Source organism: Choloepus didactylus, chromosome 1, assembly GCF_015220235.1.
Source record: "Choloepus didactylus isolate mChoDid1 chromosome 1, mChoDid1.pri, whole genome shotgun sequence".
NCBI lineage: Eukaryota > Metazoa > Chordata > Mammalia > Pilosa > Megalonychidae > Choloepus > Choloepus didactylus.
The window spans coordinates 205,700,294-205,718,545 of record NC_051307.1 but is presented as its reverse complement, the minus strand read 5'-3'; the positions used below and the strand labels follow the sequence as shown (position 1 = coordinate 205,718,545).

The 18,252-nt window shown below is 53.5% G+C and overlaps 1 protein-coding gene across 1 annotated transcript in view; it reads left to right on the top strand.

The window, feature by feature from the left end:
• LOC119505431 (store-operated calcium entry regulator STIMATE) overlaps positions 1–16,955 on the top strand; it is a 100,830-nt gene extending 83,875 nt beyond the window's left edge. Inside the window, 8 exon segments of the mRNA XM_037798220.1 lie at positions 471–592; positions 5,291–5,354; positions 5,356–5,401; positions 6,466–6,543; positions 7,353–7,502; positions 9,536–9,646; positions 16,310–16,442; positions 16,635–16,955. Of these exon segments, the coding sequence (XP_037654148.1) occupies positions 471–592; positions 5,291–5,354; positions 5,356–5,401; positions 6,466–6,543; positions 7,353–7,502; positions 9,536–9,646; positions 16,310–16,442; positions 16,635–16,741 (811 nt within the window). The 3' untranslated portion in view covers positions 16,742–16,955.
• The last annotated feature ends 1,297 nt before the right edge of the window (positions 16,956–18,252 follow it).

The following is an 18,252-nucleotide window of genomic DNA, read 5'->3' as shown; positions in this document are numbered from 1 at the left end:
GTGCAAGCAGCACTCTCACAGGTGGGAGGGACCCTCAGGTTATGAACAGAATGACTGAACAAAAATTTTTGTTTACGCTTTTAAATTCTGTTTTCCTATTAATTTCCTTGGCTGCTTCCGATCCTCTGTTTTCTGTAGACTCTTCACTCGCAAGAATACTTGGCAGGAATCTCCTCCACCCTCCTTCAAGTATTAAACCCGTGATGGGTAGTTAGCACATTGGTGTTGGGGGGGGGCATTATGTGGGGGCCCCTGGAAGTGAGAGCTGCAGCCTCTTGCATAGGCCCATTTAAGTCTACCTGCCCCTGATAACAAGGCAGAATAAAATGCTGTCTTCAGCTTCTCTCCAGCCTCTACCTATGTTGGCCTCGACCCTTGGTCCTGCTAAGCACCATACTGAGGGCCTAGCTAGGTGGCATTTGTTCCCTGGGTGGCTCCTCCTGACCATGCCATGTGACCCCTCCACATAGGTACCTCATAAATTTCCTTTTGGACGCCACCGTGGGCATGCTGCTCATCTACGTGGGTGTGCGAGCCGTGAGCATCTTGGTGGAGTGGCAGCAGTGGGAAGCGCTGCGTTTCGGCGAATATGGTAATGTACCATGGTCACTAGCTGAGGGCATGGTGGGGGTCTGCCTGGAAGGGGCTCTGCTTCTTGCCCTTTGCAGCCAGCCAGGCAAGTGCAGTTCCAAAGAAGGTTTGGGTGCTGGTAGGAGGGTGAGGGGTAGAGTAGGGGCTAATTTCTGGGGCCTGATCACCATCCTCCCAAAAGTATCAGAGTGCCCCAAGTCTGAGGCATGTGGGGGCCACTTCATTGCCCAAGCAATTTCCTATGTGGCAGGAAAAGTAGGAGCCAGAGACCCCTAGATGCAGGGAGCTGCCGAATGTCTGCCTCTCCTAGCAGAGGGCAGTGGCGGTCCCACCTGCAGGGTGCAAGGCCACCAGTCTGCCAGGCCTCCCCCAGAGCTCAAACTACCTGCCTAGTATGTTTGAAAGAGTGAAGTGGCCCTTAGTTTGGTAGGTGCTCAGCAGGGTGGGGGCAAGCACTGCCCCTTTTCCTACTGCCTGTCTTTGCTTGTTCTCTAGCCGGGCCATTCCACTGCTGAGTGGGCTTGCAGGCCAGGACTGGAGGGTTCGTCCCCGCCTCTGGGGCCAAGTTGGCTTTCTCTGTCTCCCAACTGCAGGCTGGCCCTATCCAGCAGCTGGCATGTACCAGTCCCCAGGGATAACAGGCCCATGTGCAATTATGGAGACACAGCTTAAAATGGCTCAGCTAGGGCCCCTCCCATCTCATCAGACCCTGTGAGATACAAGCCTGGTTTGGAGGCTGGCCTTTGTGGCTGACTCCAAACCCAGTTGTAGTGCCTTTTACTTTGTACTCCCTTAGAAATGGCTAGATGTGGTCTTGACAGAGGCTGGCTGTGAGAGGTGCCTTCTTTGGCCCTTGCTGCCCTCTGGGGCTCACCTGACTCAGGACAGAGGGTAAGGGGTAATGGCAGCGCGTTCCCACCTTCCAGTCCGGCTCCTGCTGTCTGTTGATACAAGGCAGAATCGCCTGTCAATGAGAACAACATCAGTGGAGCATTTGCCGTGAAAGGGGCACATGGGACAGGAAAGGAGAAAAATTTGGATGGAATTCCAGATCCCTACTCTCTTTTCTTGGCCATGCCTCTCAGAGATCATGGCTTGGGGCGCGAGGGCCTAGATGGCCAAGACTCATAGGAAACTGACATTTTAAAAAGGAGAGCTGATTTGTGAAGCCAGCTGTGAGTGGCTTGGATATTCTAGAAATCTTAAGTAATTGTCTCCAGTGAGTGGAGATGAGCTCAGGGGAGGGCTTTTCTTAGTCCCTGTCCATGAGTCACTGTCTTAAGATAGTGTCTGACACCGGCGTGTGCCTTCCGCGGCTCCAGGAAGGCCTCTGAGAAGCCCCAAGGCATTGATTCCTGAGCTTGGAGGACTGCAGTGGGCCACAGCTCATGTGGACCAACGACAGCATTATCCTCAGGTGTAGAACAGGCAGCGAAGCTAAGTGACACAGGGAACTCACCCGGCCAGCACGTGGTGGAGGGCCCTCATGTCTACCACACCAGGATACCTCGTACCTCCCACCACCTCCAGGATGACTGCTTAGAACCACTTCTTTGCCATTAAGATCCCTTCTGGAAGTCAGGGTTCTCAACTTGGCTGTAACTGAGTGGTGCATAAGGTAGATCCACCTACAGCCAGTTATGAGCTGCCTGTGACCTGGGAATGGAGATCAGGTCTGGTCCTGATACATCAGACATCATGGTATTATTTGTTCCCAATATGTTTTGTCTGCATCCTCAAGATTAGATAGAAAGGAAGAAGGCAATGGTTTTTCGATTCTCCTGCTTCCATGCTACCCTTCTCTACCCAGTTGGCGTGCCTCAGCCCCTGTCCCAGTCAACCCACCACACCCTCTGGGATCAGTCTTCAAGCCAGGATGTCTATTGCTGCTACAAAAAATTACTGCAAACTTAGTGTTTAAAACAACACAAATGTATTATTTTACAGTTCTGTAATTCAGAAGTCTGACATGGGTCTTGGTGGGCTACAGTCAAGGTGTCAGCAGGGCTTTGTTCCTTTCTGGAGGCTCTAGGGGAGAATCTGTTCTTTGTCCTGTCCAGCTTCTGGAGGCCACCAGAATGCCTTGACTTGTCACCCCCTTCCTCCTTCTTCAAAGCCAACAGAAGCAGGTTGAGTTCGTCTCACGTGACATCACTTGAATGCTCTCTTCTGCCTCTCTCTTCCACTCGTAAGGACTCTTATGATTATATTGGGCCCTCAATTAATCCAGGACAATCTCCCTATGTCAGGGTCAGATGATTAGCACCAGAATTCCACCTACAACCTTAATTCCCCTTGCCATATAACCTGACATATTCAAGGGTCCCGGAGATTAGGATATGGATATCTTTGGGGAGGCCTTATTCTGCCTACCACCCCATTAACCAGCCCCCTCCATGTAGGCCCCGTAACTCTTTCCTCGGGTCAACGAGGAGGGCTGGTTTTCTAGGTAGTCTCCTTTGTTCCTGGAAGACAAGGCACAAACTTGCTAACAAGAACATGGGACTTGGGGGATGAGACAGCTTGGCCCTGAGGGCGAGCCGGGATCTGGATGATCCCTGGTGTCTGCATCAGGTGACCAGGCCACTTCTCCCGTACGGAGGCCCTGACAACAAGGTCTGCCTTGCGTGGGCCGCAGCGCCTATGGGCTTTGTCACCCATACCTGTCCACACGCTCCTCTGGGAGCCTCTCTAGACACAGATGTGTCCCCTCCTTTTGGCCCTTTCCCCTGCAATTTATCCTGAGGGAATAATAATTCAACAAAAACGGAACACCCATGTTCCCGAGGTCGTCCAGTGCAGTAAAAAGCAGAACGCGGTGAGAATGCCTGGCATGTCTGTCCTTGAAAGATGAGGCCATGGAGAACGTTTGATAGGCTTGAAACAGAAATCAGAAAACAAACACCCATTGCAACTGTGGCCATGCATGATCTGGATGCAGAAAAGGAAATGCTGTGTTAGAGTGGGATTATGGATGATTTTTTTTTTCCACCATGTTTAAGCTTTCTCATTGTAGCATCTAATGAAAAAAGAGGCAGCTGCAGCTCAGTTGTGGAGCAAGAAACTCAGGGGCAGTTTGAGGGGCAGCATGAAGCAGACAGGAGGAAAACATTTTCCTCTTAGTCACTTAAAACTAAGAGAAAATGGAGTAAGTGCACTCTGAGCAAGTGGACTTTCATTTGATATTAAATAAGCATTGCCACTTGCCCTGTTGACTTTAATCATGCCAGTTCAGATTCAGAGAAATTTCTTAGTAGCACTCTCCATCTGACTGTCCCCAATCCTACTTAACGTTTTTTAACAAATATTTTGATCTGTTGTTTTTGAGAACTTACCAAAAGGATTATAAAATGCCATTAAAATCTAGCTAAGAGGGATTGTGCTTCTGAATTTTTTTTTCCTCCCTCAAACGTCCCTTATCCCAGAAGTGAAAGTAGATAGGAAGACTTTAGGAGAGACAACCCAATGTCTTTCCTTATGCTTTCTGCAACACTTCTCCCAGGGTTTTTCCAGAAAGGCAAAGGCCTGTGTTTTGTCCATTACAGCTGCATAAAGGCATTCACTTGCCATTCTACTGTGCACAATTGGCAGGCTCCAGCGGAGCCAGGGACCTCCAGTACAGATGCCTGGGGATTGCTACATAAGCGGTAGAAAAATTAATGAGAAACTGGAGATTTCTGTTTGGGACAAACTCTTCTCATAGCCTTTGCCTCCCCTAAAATGTTTACTCTCCTCTCCCCCTTTTCTGGCCAGCTGTGGCCCAGGCAGCCCCGGCAGACTTCCAGGCCCACCCCCACTCTCCTCTGGATCTCACACTTTGGAGAGCTATGTGTGGCTCCCCCGGGGCCTACCCCTTGGGTTCTGCCTGTCACTGGGGATGTAGATTATTGCCTGCAGGGGCTGGCCTCTGCCCTTCATCAAGTCCCTTTTGAAGCATTTTGAAGGGCCTGAGTGACCCCCAACTTGGACTGTTGGATCCCTCTGTTCTCAAGCCCTGATGACTGATGGAATCACAAATTGCCCTTGTCACATCCTCAGGACATGGTCCTACCACTCCTACCTCCTTGCCTTGAACTTTCTTCTCCTGCTTGTCTCCAGCCAAGCCATGTTTGCCTGACCTGTACTAAACAGTCAGAATATGATTTCTTCCAAGTCAGATTTCTGCTCTCAGAGCTGAAGGCAGCAGGAGTGGCCGGGAGAGTGGGACTAGGGGGCAAGAGGTGGAAAGGTAGGAGGTGAGCAAAGAGGCTGATTGCTGCCTTCATGATTCAAAAACAGCAGACCTCTTGGGGGTGGAGGAAAGGCTGGAAAGTGCCACTGTCACCTGGAAAATCAACAACGGATAATATTAGCAGTCTTGCTTAATCCAGCTTCTGCTGCCAGCAGAGCAAAAAGAACCAGCTTTTCTGAGCTCCTGCAATGGGCACTCATTAACTTTAGTACTTTTTAATTAACTCTTAGATTCTATTGAAAGAAAGGCCACTATGGTAACTCCAAATCAGGAACTCTCCAACTGAGTTTATTTAAAACACTCATGTTTTTCTGTGAGGGATGAAGTGATTCTAGCTCTTATGGAGCACGTTAAGCACTCTGGAAGCCAAGGTTCTGGTGTGCCGGTTGGGGTGTGAGGGCTCATTAGGAGCTGGAGGGGAGCAGGCCCGGGACCCTTGTGTGACCTCGTGTCTGCCTGTCTCCGCAGGAGACCCGCTGCAGTGCGGAGCCTGGGTCGGACAGTGTGCTCTATACATTGTGATCATGATTTTGAAAATCCGTCGTCTTCATTGTCCTCCTAATACTTCAGTGGAAAAAGGTTTGCCTCTCTCCCCTGCCCTGGCAGCTCCTTGTGAAGCTAAGCAGACAGTACCTCGTCCCCCTCCCTCATCCCCTGCTGCCACCCTGTTAGAAAACCAGATTTATTGTTGTTTTTTCACCTCCATGAAGACACCCTAGATTTGATCTTGTATAACAGCTACTTGTCCTTCTTTTACTTAGCATCCATCTACTTTATTTATACAAGTGTCTACTCTAAATGATGCCATGGGATAGATAGAGCAAGTAAAAATACCTTCCCTGCCTTCGGGCTGCTTAGGGTCCAATATTAGGCTTCAGGCCTTGAAACTGCAAATGCTCTTTTCACTTACAAATGTACTTCTCACACGACTTCCTGGTTTCATGGTTTAAGCAAGCCTTTTAGTGTGCCAGGCACCATCCTTGGTCTCTGACCACGCTGTGTTCTATGCTGATGCCCTGGCAAGCCCGCAGCTTCCCCCACCCCGGCCTCTGCTCGCTGACCCCAGTGCTGGGCGGAAAGCTTTCATTGCTCATTTCCAGGGTTGGCCTGTGGGAAACCAGCCCAAGGGCCTTCAGGAGCAAGTGGCTCAGATCCTGGCCTCCCTTTGGCTCTATCTGTGGCTGCATTTGTTTTGTTGTTTAAGGAAGTAACCCAAGCATTGTCAGAGCTGTTGTCCTTCACGAGGTAGTTGGGGGTTCAGAAAGAGGTCTGGCACCTCCTTGCCAGCCTCTGTAAGGAGCCTCCACTCTCCTCCCGCCCTCCAACTCCCTGAAGTCCACACGCCGCCCTGAGGGCTTCAGGCCACTCTCCACTCTGCCGGGAGCCAGGTGGAAATTGCCTTGTCTGGCTCAGTGGTGGTGAGCCTGCTGTGCTTTGTAAGTCCATGTGGAGGGAGAAGCTGCTAGAAGTACTAATGCTCAAAGGAATCTCCAGGGCAGCTCTGTGTGTGCCACCCCAGGCTTTCTGTCAGGATTCTGGGGACAGGGTCTAAGCTAAGCCCCCCTCTTTCAGGATCTAAGGGGTGATTTCAGGCACTTCCCTACAGTCCCTCTCCACCTCACTGAGTCTGCTTCTCTTTACAGGTGGCCCTATTGAATCCCATTGAAAACCCAGACCTGAAACTGGCCATCGTCATGCTGATCGTCCCCTTCTTTGTCAATGTCAGTGCTATGTTGCGTATTTTACCCTAGTTTTGCTTCCTGCCTTCCAGAGTTCCTGTTCAAAGTTCTGAGTCTGACAGAGAAAACTCACCTTACAACCCTCAGGTTCCTTCCTAAAACTGTCTCTGTGACCATTTGCCATCCCCTCTTACTCACCATCCCTACCGCCAGAGCTGGAAATGGCAAATCCTCTGCCCCAGGGCCCCTGTCTAAGATGAGTGGTCCTGAGAACTCTGTCTTCCCTTCTTAGCCAGGAGGAACCCTAACCCATGGGCAATACCAGCTTCTAGATCAGGATCGTTATGAGTTCATCCTAGGCATTTATTCCTGACCACAGATCTCAAAGAGAAATTCACAAGCACATTGGCTAGTAGTTAGGAAATGGAAGAAATGGTAAAAGAATCTAGGTAAACAGATGGTGACGGGGTATGCCAGCCCCCACAAGAAGCCCACAGGGAGGAGCCCGGACCAGGTGTCCTTGGCTCCACGCCTCGCTGTGCCACCTGCAGGGCCGAGGGCCAGGACAGGCTGCCCATCAGGTACCCATGCTGAGAACCCCTCAGGGCAACAGGGCAAGAACTGCCTTACCCTGCTAAAGAGAAGAGAGCTGAAGCAAAGGACATAGAGATGGAGAATCTTTTTCTTAGCTTCGGAGGGATGGCAGGAGGACTGAATGAGGCTTTCTTTCCATAGTTCTGGATTTTGTAGTCTGGAATGGAGGTAGGGAGGGTGGGATTGGGACTGCTCTACTCTTCTTTGCTTTGCTAAATGGCTTACCCCAAAGTAACCTGTGCTTTTTCTTCCCACAGGCTTTGATGTTTTGGGTAGTAGACAATTTCCTCATGAGAAAGGGGAAGACGAAAGCTAAACTAGAAGAAAGAGGAGCCAACCAGGACTCAAGGAATGGGAGCAAGGTGCGCTATCGAAGGGCCGCCTCCCACGAGGAGTCTGAGTCTGAGGTAGGGGCCTCTTCGATGTTCTCTGAGGACCCATGCCACGGGACTGGTGGCCCAGGAGGTCTCTGGTCTCATGTTTGCATGTGGTCTTCTCTTGGCTCGAGTCCCGGGCAGCCCGGGGGAGAGAGTAGAGGCTGAGCCAGAGAACGGCGCAGGTCACAGACAGCTGCCTGCCAGCCAGCAACAGGGCCGGGCTGGGCCTTGCGGGACTCACTCTCAGCCCCATGGGCCTTCCTATGGCAGGAAGGTGGAGCGCAGGAAGGTGGAGCTCAGGAAGGTGGAGCATCTGGAGGGTGGCTTGCCTCTGACAGTCCCCCTGTCAGTGAAGAGAGACAGAAAGGGAGGAGCTGCCTTGACCCAGGGAAGCTGGAAGGATACTCATGGGCCTATAGTTGGCCTCTGAACATTAAGGGGTTTGAATCCCTGCCCACCACTGAAGAGCAAGGGGAGCGATGGCTGAGCTAAGCAAGCTGAGAAATGTAGGAGTAGCAGGACCTCCTAGGGAGAACCTTAGTCCCCTTCTTTTCAGGTCTCCTAAGTTGGAAGGTTTGGTCTTCAGGGAGACTGGTGTTCATAAATAGGAGCATAGAAGCAAGGATATGTTCTGGGCAGCCCACAGCGCTCTCCTTATACCCCTGTGCTCCGTGTGCTGGGGGCAAAGCAGGATGCCCCATGCGGAAGCCTTGTTAAGCAACCACAGCGTGCTGAGCACTGTGCTGAGCCTACTTCTTCCCCCAGGAGGCCTTCAGACTCATGGATGAGGTGAAGGTGAATGTATAAACATTTCATTAGAACACGGCAGTAGGTTCTGAGATTGAGGCATAACCAAAACACCAAAAAAAACAATGGGTCAGAATGTTTTTAACTCCCATGGACATCCTGGAGAGAGTTTTGAAGGGGGCATTTTGAAAGCTTGAAAGATGAATAAAAAAAAAGAGTAGGAGAGACAGTAAGCCCATATGTTCTCTTGGGTGTGTCCCAGGAGTTTGGCTCAGGGCCTGTCACGTTGGAAGAGTGCAGAGAGCGTTAGGGTGAATGACAGTGCCACTGGCAGAAACAATGGCTTATGAGCAATCATGGTCGTATGGTTTGGCATCTGGGTAACTGTGGAACTCTTTGTGGCCAGAGCCACGTGTGTTCTGGAGTGTAGGGCAGAATGACAAGAAAGGAGGTTCAGGAGAAGGTCTGGCCTTGATGGGCAGGGTGCTTCGTGATCAGGCTACGGTATTGGGACGGGCTTCTGCAGGCATAGGGAGCCAATGAGAAGGGTTTGATTGGCACACCAAGACTGGTGGGAGGGAGCTCTGTGAGTGGGTGGTCCAGGGGAGAGCTGGGGTGCCCGCCCTGCCTGCTACAGGTGGGCTTGGGGGTCTCTCGAACCTGACTTAGGCCGTTCTAAGCTTTTCTCCAGTGCTGGGAGGCCTGGAGAGCCAGGCAGGAGGAGGGTCAGTTTGGCGGCAAGTCAGCACATTGGGCCTGGATGCCCTGGCTACATGGCTTAGTCGTTCCAGAGGCTGGGAAAAGCGAAGGGCTCCTGTTTGTCTTCAGAAGTTCCAAAGCTGGCTCGAAGAAGCCACTCTGAAATCCCCCTCCCTTGTGTGTGCCCCACAGATGTTTTCTTTTCCTTTTGAAAAGGGCTTTTCGGTTTGTTTTTGTAGTATTTAAGGCAGCTCCAAAGACCCCAGGACTCCACATGTCAGGATTGGCCTTGTTTGCCAGGGTGACTTCGGCTGCATTGGTTCCAACTGGTTCTGAGAAGGGTTGGTTCCAGCTGGAGGTTGGGCAGAGACTTGGAGCACTCTCGGAGGGAGGGGGCCAGGTTTTCAGGAGGCAGTGAATGTGCTTGGAGCAAAGGAGGTCTGTGGTGGGCCTGGCAAGCCTCATCCCAGAGAGGGAGCCTCCTGCCACCCTGTTGTAAGGAAACGAGACCCAAGGCCTCCTGGAGGGGCTGACACCTTGGTGCCCAGTACCAGGGAGGGCAAGCCAAGGAGGCCCTGCTGGCCGCGACTCAGGGCCCTGCCTCTCTGCTGCCGTAGATCCTGATCTCGGCTGATGACGAGATGGAGGAGTCCGACGTGGAGGAGGACCTCCGCGGACTGACGCCCCTAAAGCCCGTGAAGAAAAAGAAACACCGCTTCGGGCTGCCTGTATGACCCACCCTGTGCCGGGAGTGACAGGTTGGGGTCCAGCCGGCCGCTGGGTCAGCAGGTGGCCACCCGCAGCGCCGTCCTCTCCCTCCTCTCTCTGCCCATCCTCTGCTACCTCTGCTCCTCTTGCGTCTCTGCCCACTCTAGCCCCTCGCAGACTACTGAGACTTAGGAAGAGGGAAGGCCAGCCAGCGCCGAGGGGGCCGTGGGCAGTTGGAGGACCCTGATTCAGTTGCACTACAAACACTGACCAAATATGCAAGCAAGGAGTTTTGTTTGTTTGTTGTTGTCCCAAAGAGTGTTGCAAGGGACCCAGAAGCCCCTGTTCCGTGTCTGGGTGCCACTGTGGGAGAGAACCCACGCGCACACACAGCAACCAGGCCCTGGGGAGCATGAAAACAAAACATGTTTTGGGATAAAAGTCACTCGTTGACCAAGTTGGAGCCGGTATGCTTTCTTACTCAAAATGGCTTTTGTAACTGTCGTTTTCTAAAGCCTGTTTTATGAACTGTCACAGTGTTAACATTTTTTGAGTATGTGTTTATTTCCTACAAAGTACCTATGGGACTAATGGGCAAAACATAGATTTTTAAGTCTTCCGTAAGCTGTTTGACTTTTATATTTTTAAGTTATATTTTCCTACTATTGTATTTAAAAACTCTTTTTAATCCCCAAAGAAATGGGTTTGTTTGCCTTTTGTGGGTTGTGAACTGGTGGGAGGAAAAAGTGAGTAGTGTTTTGTTTGGAGTATCATTAGGTAATCTCCTACAATAAGGTGAGGCAAATGTTCCCAGTGGGAGGGGAGGTCGTCCCTTCCCTGAAATCCACAAGCCAGCGCTTCTGGGAAGATCGGGCCTGAGCCTGAGGCTAAGGGTCTTGGTGAGCGCAGGGGCCAGTGTGCGTGAGGCAGGCAGGCTTCGCCCAGGGACCCGCAAGCTCTTTGGCATTTCTGCTGGCAGGTTAGAGGTCTTGGTCCTTGTAAGCTAAACCTGACCAAATAAGGAGCCTGTGAGGTTGCACCAGTTCCCTCCAGTTTGTTCCTCCCTCTCCCCGGAGCCTCCGAGCCTGGGTTTCAGATGCAGTCTCAGCCTCCCGGCACTCCCCAGCCATGGCCTTCAAAACCGGCCCCTGGGCCCGACTCCAGCTCCCTGGTGCCTGTCATCTAAGGGTTGACCACTCGCTTTGCACAATCGTCTGGAGAACACCCGTGTCACCAAAGTGATCTTGTTTTTCACACCCTTCAAGGCTGTGTGGTGACTGGGGAGGGGTTGGGTCGAGGTGAGAGAGCTGACTGGAGATCCAGAGGCAGGATGAGATGCTTCTCAGCTGGCGTGTCCTCCTTGGGGGGTGGTATCCTCTCCTCCACATGAGCATGAGCCCCTGTGGCTTTGGGAATTTGTCGGAATAGCAGTGGAATGTGCAGGAACCTACCAAAGCCCCTTTTCCTGTTCTGGAACCTTGTGCAAGGTGGTGCGGCCCTGTGGTTTGTCCCAGCCAAGAGGCAGCCAGGGAAGCTTAGGAGCAGAAAACTACACTTAGCCACTATGTGAGCTGGAAGCGAGACTGCCTGGACCTGAAGTGAGACAAGTGCAAGAGATTGCAAACCACTCAGAACCTTCTTTTTAGACGTACCTAAAATCATGCTTTCTTTCTGCACATTGAATCACGGTTATGGTGTGTGAGCCAAGTGGTTAAACCAGTACCCCAGTTCTAACAGTCCCGCCTGAGGTATGGTGAGGCCTTCTCAGCACCCCTTCCTCCAGAAGTCTGGGAACCAGAGGGCTGTGAGGGCTGGGACCTGCAGCTGTGCAGGATGAGGTGGTTCTGCTAGCGTGGTGGTCCATGCAGCCAGAGAAGAGAGGCCAAGTAGCATGTGAAATTGAGATCCACCTCAGGTCATACATTGCTTCCACTTTCATATCATCCTTTCATCACTTCTTCCCCAGCCCATGGCTACGTTAGAGGGTCTTTCCCTACTGATTCTTCTAGTGGGAACGAGCAGCTAGCACCAGGTCTTACTGAATAACAGTTGGGGAGACTGGGCCTGACTTTGTTCCTGGCAAGGCGGTCAGCCCCTCGTGGCGTCACCGACCCTCCTCACTTCTCCCCTCCTGTTTCATTTTGGTTGAACAGCCTGTGCTTACAGCTGTTTCTTCCACCTTCCTGGAGCACAGAGTCAGAGGTTTGTTTTCACTCTTGAGTTCCTAATGTTTCTAAACGGAGGGACAGACGATGGTGTGTAGATCTTGGATGACCTGTTCATCTCAGGGCTCATCCTAGCACCTAATGAGCAGTGGGTTTGGGAACAAAGAGGAAAAAAGCGAGTAGTGATTTTTCCCTGTATCCTTATTTTCAATAAGGGCTTTAAGTCTCTGAGCTGCCGTTGTGCAGTGGGCTGACTGGGAGATGGAGATCTAACAGGGTCTGATCATAGAGGGCCTCAGGGTTCTGGCCTTACTTTCCTCGTGTGCACACACACATGCAGAGTCTGTACTCCCTGGGAGTGCTTCCCACCGTCACTGGGGATTTTTCTGTGGCAAACTGTCCCAAGAGAGAACGGATGCAGAGGGCCGTGGCCAGGGCTTTCTCCCGAGCTGTCCTCCCTCACAGGGGTGAGTTTTCTCACCACCTGTTCCGAGGTGCCTTACGAGGTGCAGCTCTACCCTGGCCAAGAGGCCTGGCTGGGTAGGCAGAGACAAGCAGCACCAGGTTTGAGGAACGATGGGGCACTGACTGGATATTGAGAAATCTTATTTGTCCAAATTTGGACCTTGGCCAAGCCACCCATGACAGCAACTTGGAAGTCAAGGTCATGACCAGTTTCTGGTAACCAGTGGAAATGACCTGCGGAGGTAGGGGATCAGTGCTGCTGCTGTTTCCTTTTGCGTCACTGGAATGTTGACGGGAGCCAGGGTGGATGCTGGCGAAACCCTGGGCAGTGGCTTCCCAGTCCCTTCATCCTGAAGATGTACGAGCTGAAGGTCCGTGGCCCATCAGTTAGCCCCCCGGGCATGCTGGTGGCCTCCTGCCTACATTTTAACTCATGGTCCTGCCTGATTTTCTGCCATAGGGAGTTGTGCGTTATTGTTGACCAGCCATCCTCTTTCTTCAGGGAAAAATATGCAAAGGTTGAAATCCAAGTTGCACCTTCCCTTAGCAGTGGTCAGCCTGGAGGCTGCGGCCCAGAGTCCCTGTCCGAGGGCTGCCCGGGACCACTGGAGGGAGCGTGGCCAGCAGCCCCAGCCTTTCCCTCCTGACTGCAGTTCCCTGGCCTTCCTGGGTGGTGCTGGGAGGTGCCCACTGGCCAGAGCAGCCACGCTGCAGGGAGCAGGGCAGGTTTTAGGGGCTCCCCATGCTTCCAGCTAGGAACAGAGGGCTCTCTCTTTTCCCCCGTCAGCCAGTGCAGCGCTACCCTTTGCTTCTGCTGAGGGACTTTTGCTCTGACTTGGTATTCACACCTTGCGCTCCTGGCTTGGTTGGTGGGTTTGGTTGTTTTAATTTGACTTTTCTCTTCACAAAGTTTATGACAAGTCAAAACCACGCCCCGCTTCTGCTGCCCTCCCAGTGGTGGTGTTACGATTCATGGAAATGCATTTTTGGAATAGAAGGGAAGATGATGTGCTTACATTGTAAAGTGGTTTACAATAAAGTTGGACATCTTATTAGTTTTTTAAAAAAGAAACCATCACTTCTGTGGTTGTTGTCAGTAATGTGTTCTGGAGTTGAAAAAAATTCCCCCAGTGTGTTACTGGGGGTCAAAAAAAATTCCCCAGTGAGTTAGAGGGCTCTAACTGGAAATGGAAACATTCTCAGGAAACTGAGAATGAGCTTTAAATAGTCTTGGGGCAGAAGTGGGAGCTAAAGTCTGTGGAGGAAAAAAACAAACCTGCCTGGCCATTTTCACTTCCTTGCTAATGAGAGTCTGAGCTCCTCTACCTCCCGAGGAACGAGTTGTGTTCCGGAGTTAGGGTGTAGGGAAGGAGTGTCCCAATCCTTACCCCAGGCCCTGGGGTGGTGGGCAGGTTTCTCCCCAGGCAGAGCCAGCTGAGGGACAGCTCTGGGCATCAGTTCCCATCCTTTATGGCCCGCCTGGCCCCGCTGCCCTCCGGCCCCCTGCCTCTCCCTGTCCACGGCCTGGAGCAGCCCAGGGGCTTTCAGGAGGCCTGGCCTGCCCTCAGCTGCGCCCTTGCCCCTTAGCAAGGCGTTCCCACGTCAGCACTGGTCTCAGGTTGAGCCTGGCAGTCCTCACGCTGGCCTCCCGGGGCCACGGCGACCCAGAGGGCATTGGGGTGGGGTTTGGGCATGACAGCTGTAGAGTGGCATTTGGGATAACTGCCTGGAGCCTTCAAGGATAAAAATAATCACCACCACAAACTGCAAAGGCACTCGGGCGTGTCTGATCTCATGGGCAGGGCTGGGGGTAGGGGTGACCTCCTACTCACACCCACTCCCCACACCCACCCCAGGCTCATGGTCCTGCCCTGGGTGCCCCACATGGGGGAGGGAGGTGTCTTCCCTTATGATGACAGGAGTGTTGGGAGCTTCTAGCCAAGGAGAGCTCTCAGGCCTGTCCTCTCCACAGCTCAGTACCTGGCATGGGCTGTTGGCTTCTGCTGGCTTCCTCCTCCCCACCCTCTCTGCAGCTGAGACTGTCCTGCGGGCCCGCCCTCCTTCAGTGAGCGCCTCTCAGCCAGAGGCTCTGTGCCTCTCCTGCCTTCACCTCACTGTGCTCTCCACGGCTCTCCAGGCCCCTCAGCCCCTGCCCTTTTTTGTCCCCTTGCTAAGCTTGTCATGGGAACCAGACAGGACAAGGGCACCAGCAAAAACATGACGAGCAGCTCCACAGGCATCCACAGGCCTCGTTTTCTCCACCTGGGCCCAGGCCTGGCCCTTGCCCTCTGGGTCTGCGGAGCGGGCGCAGTGGGTTCACCAGGAGCAAATGCTTCAGAGTGTCAGAGACAGGAAGCTTCTGCCCTGCCACCGTGCAGGGATGGAATGTCTTTCCCCCGGAGTCCAGAGGAAGGGGTGGAGGAAAAGAAAAACAATCTCGGAGCTGTCCTGCCTGGCTGAGGGCCTTCCCTTTCCTCAGAGATACCCCCACAGGCTGGGATTGGCTGCTGCAGACAGACAACAACCCAGCCTGTCACACACGTGGTCCAGGACTCAAATTCATAAACACATACCGAGGCGCCGCCAGTCCCGGCCTCTCCCACCTACTAATAGAGCAGCTGTTCCCGAGGGCACAGGGTCTCTCCAGCTGTCTGCTTCCATCAAGGCCCCAGGTTGCAGCCCCCCAGGCACGGAGCTCGGCAAGCCCCTCTCATCCCCAAGAATAAACTCTGAAGCCAGTGGCTGTGTGGACCTGAATCATCGGGGGCCCGGTGGAGGAGAGGGAGTGACTTCCCACGACAGACGAGCAGACTATATAAGCTCCCGAGGGCTGGGCACTGCTCAGATCTCTTCCACGGACTACTGCCTGCCAGAGAGACCCTTCAGAGAGCCAGCTGTTGCACAGCACCCACCATGTCCGAGGTAGGAGGGCCCTGAATAGGCTGTGTTGTGCTCAGATGGGGTAAGGGTGGAAACCTAGATGCGGTTGACTCTAACAGTGGTGTCTTCAGCATAAAGATAGGAGGCTGGGGCTCAGAGAAGGCAACCCCAGGCCCCTATCTTACCCTGAGGAATCCCCACTAAGCCTGTGTATGGTGATGTCCCTTGGTTTGTGAGGATGGGTGGGGGAAATGTCTGGTCCTTACAGATCTCCATGTGTGCTTATGCCTCTGTATGTGTGCATGGGAGCCACTTATGTGGTAGTGTGTGGAGCTGTATATATTTGTAGTGTGACCTCTGTAGCCATGCAGTGTGTGTGTGTGTGTGTGTGTGTGTGTGTGCGTGTGCGCGCGCGCGTGCGCGTGCACATGAGGCTGTATTTGCAGGTGCATCCTCTGTGCCTGGTTATCTGCCAAGGAGGGCATGTCTCTGGGCATGGCTATAGTGTGTTGTCCCAAGTAGCCGAGCCCGGGCCCAGGGACTCAGGACTCCCTGCACTTGCCCCTAGGGCTTAGGAAAGAATAAGGCTTCAGGCTCACAGGCACCTGGGTCTGGATGTCCCCAGCACTTGACAACCCAGCCTGCCGGGGGCGGAGGGAGTTGGCCCTTGCTGCCCGCCCCATGAGTGGGAGTTGCCTTTGGGCTGTAACTTGGTGGGCATCTGGTTCCTCTACCCCATTCTCCCCCCCCCCCAAAAACACAAGGTTATTACTAGTTTGGTTTTTGGTTTTGGTGGGAGGGCAGTTCCTAAGGGACCCCCTGCCACACCATGGGCAGATCTTGGAACCTAACCAAATTCCTGACCACAGAAAGGCCCAGAGCCACTGAATCTCAAGACCAGTCTCTTTCCCTTACCCCATTGTGCCCAGCCCTGAGCTTGGCCAGGGTGAGCGTGAGGCCAAAGCAGCCACTGCCCCCAGGAGCTCCCAACTGTGGAGCAGGGACAGATGTATGAGTCAGACCAAGAGGGCTGGAGACTTGGGGGGAGGAGAGAATGTAGTCAGGGAAGGCTTCGTGAAAGAGGAGTGGGGTCTTGGACTGGCAGGGAAGAGGTGGGGAAGGGACTCAGCCTCAAGGCCACAAGTTGTGAGACGAGGCTCTGGGCTCTCCAAGGCTGGTGCTCAGGAAGCCCCCATCAAGAAGAAGCGCCCCCCTGTGAAGGAGGAGGACCTGAAGGGGGCCCGAGGGAATCTGACCAAGAACCAGGCCATCAAGTCCAAGACCTACCAGGTTATGCGGGAGTGTGGTGAGTGTCCTCCAGGGGGTGTTGTGTAGCACATGTGTGCTTCTGTGGTGGAGGCAGTGAGGGGCAAGGGTCCCTTCCTGAGAGTCCAAGCCCCCCGGCTGGGGATGGTGAGGGAGGATCTTCCCACCAAAGGGCCTTCCCTCTAGTAAGCCAGGCCAGGCTGCTGACTGTATGTATCTCTCCTCCCATAAGAGCAAGCTGGTGAGGCCGCCCCGTCGGTGTTCAGCCGCTCCCGGACAGGCACTGAGACCGTTTTTGAGAAGCCCAAAGCTGGACCTGCCAAGAGCGTCTTTGGCTGAGAAGTGCACGCCATTCCCCTCGCCGTCCCGAGCACCACGGCACAGAAGCCTTTAACAAGAACATTTCTTTTTTTTTAATGCCAGATAATGCTCTTCCCTCCTGCTGACTCTGGGACTGCCCCCGCCCCCTCCCCCACCCCCACTGCCCTGGCACTTCAGCCGTGGGACTGTGCTCTAGCACCTTGGAAACACCAATAAAGAGGATGCCCAAGAAGCCCCGGCATTTGGAGCGTGTTGGTTAGGAGAGAGGGGCCTGGAGTGGGAGTGTGGGAATGCGTTCTGTGCCCTTCCCGGGCTTTGAGGAGGGTTCCAGAGGATAATTCGGGTGCTATTTCAGGCATTGGGACATACTAGAAAGAGCCCTAGTCGTAGACAAACAAGGCGTTGACCTTGTTTGACTTCAGAACTGTCTTCTATTCTGAGCCTCAGTTTCACAGTCCCCCCACCCCACCCCTACCCCCCAGTAGCAGGGGACTTGATCTGGAGCCTATTCCATAAAACAGACCACAGTGACGTTGCTCAAAAGGGAATAGGCAGGGGCCTGGGGCTCACCCCTACCCCTGCCTTCCACAGAAGCCACTGAGTTGCTTTCAAGGACCCAGTGACCTCAAAATCCCCGGCATTCTGCCTCTCACTGCCCCCTCACCGGCTCGTGACCCCCTAAAAGGCAGAGCCAAGTCAAGGTTCTTCTCTGGCCAATAGCAGTCATTTCCCTGAGCCACTCTCTCCTCTTCCAAGTGCCAGGGTGAGCCTGCCCCTTTCCACTCCCACAAAACTCCCAGGGACATGGGCACCACGAGTTCTGGCTCATGTGTGACTCTTCCCTTCTTTACGCTCAGTGTCCCCTGTGTTCACGGAACTGCCAGATTCCAAGGACTACAGGAGTCTGTCCCTCTGCGATGGCGAGACCATGGTCAGGGCTGGCCTGGCAGGGCTGATGCCTCTGGGCAGGTAGCTCTGGCTGCTCAGAGCCTTTCACACGACTCCCAGCCAGCCTGGCCTCCTTATATAGCTCTCGTTCCAGTCTGGGCCCATATCTATGTCCAAGGGAGCAGACGTCCTGTGGGGGCAGAGCCTGGGCCTGCTCACTCTGCCCTTTGGGGAAGCCTGTTCCCCCAGATCCCTAGAGGAGCATGTCTCCCCTGTACAATATGAATGATTTCCAGAGTCAAAAGGAGGAACACTGTCAAATATGCACAGAGATAAGTCTTCTGGCTGTTCTCATGCCATAGAAATAGCCCCCAAGGCTATGCCCTTTCCCTGGGGCCAGATGCTGCCCACTGAGGTGCAGGCAGGGCTACTGGAGGAGCCACGTCCCCAGCCGTCTGGGAGCCAGGTCGCTGTCCCAGGGCCCTGAGTATACCCCCAGGACAGCTGGCCCCCTCAAAGGGCTGATGCCACCAAGCCGTCCCTCTTCCCTGATCCAGGACTTGGCATCTACCTGGCCACATTATTGTGAAGCATCTTTAGGGTCACAGACTCAGGCTTTCCCAGAGCCACCAAGGAACACA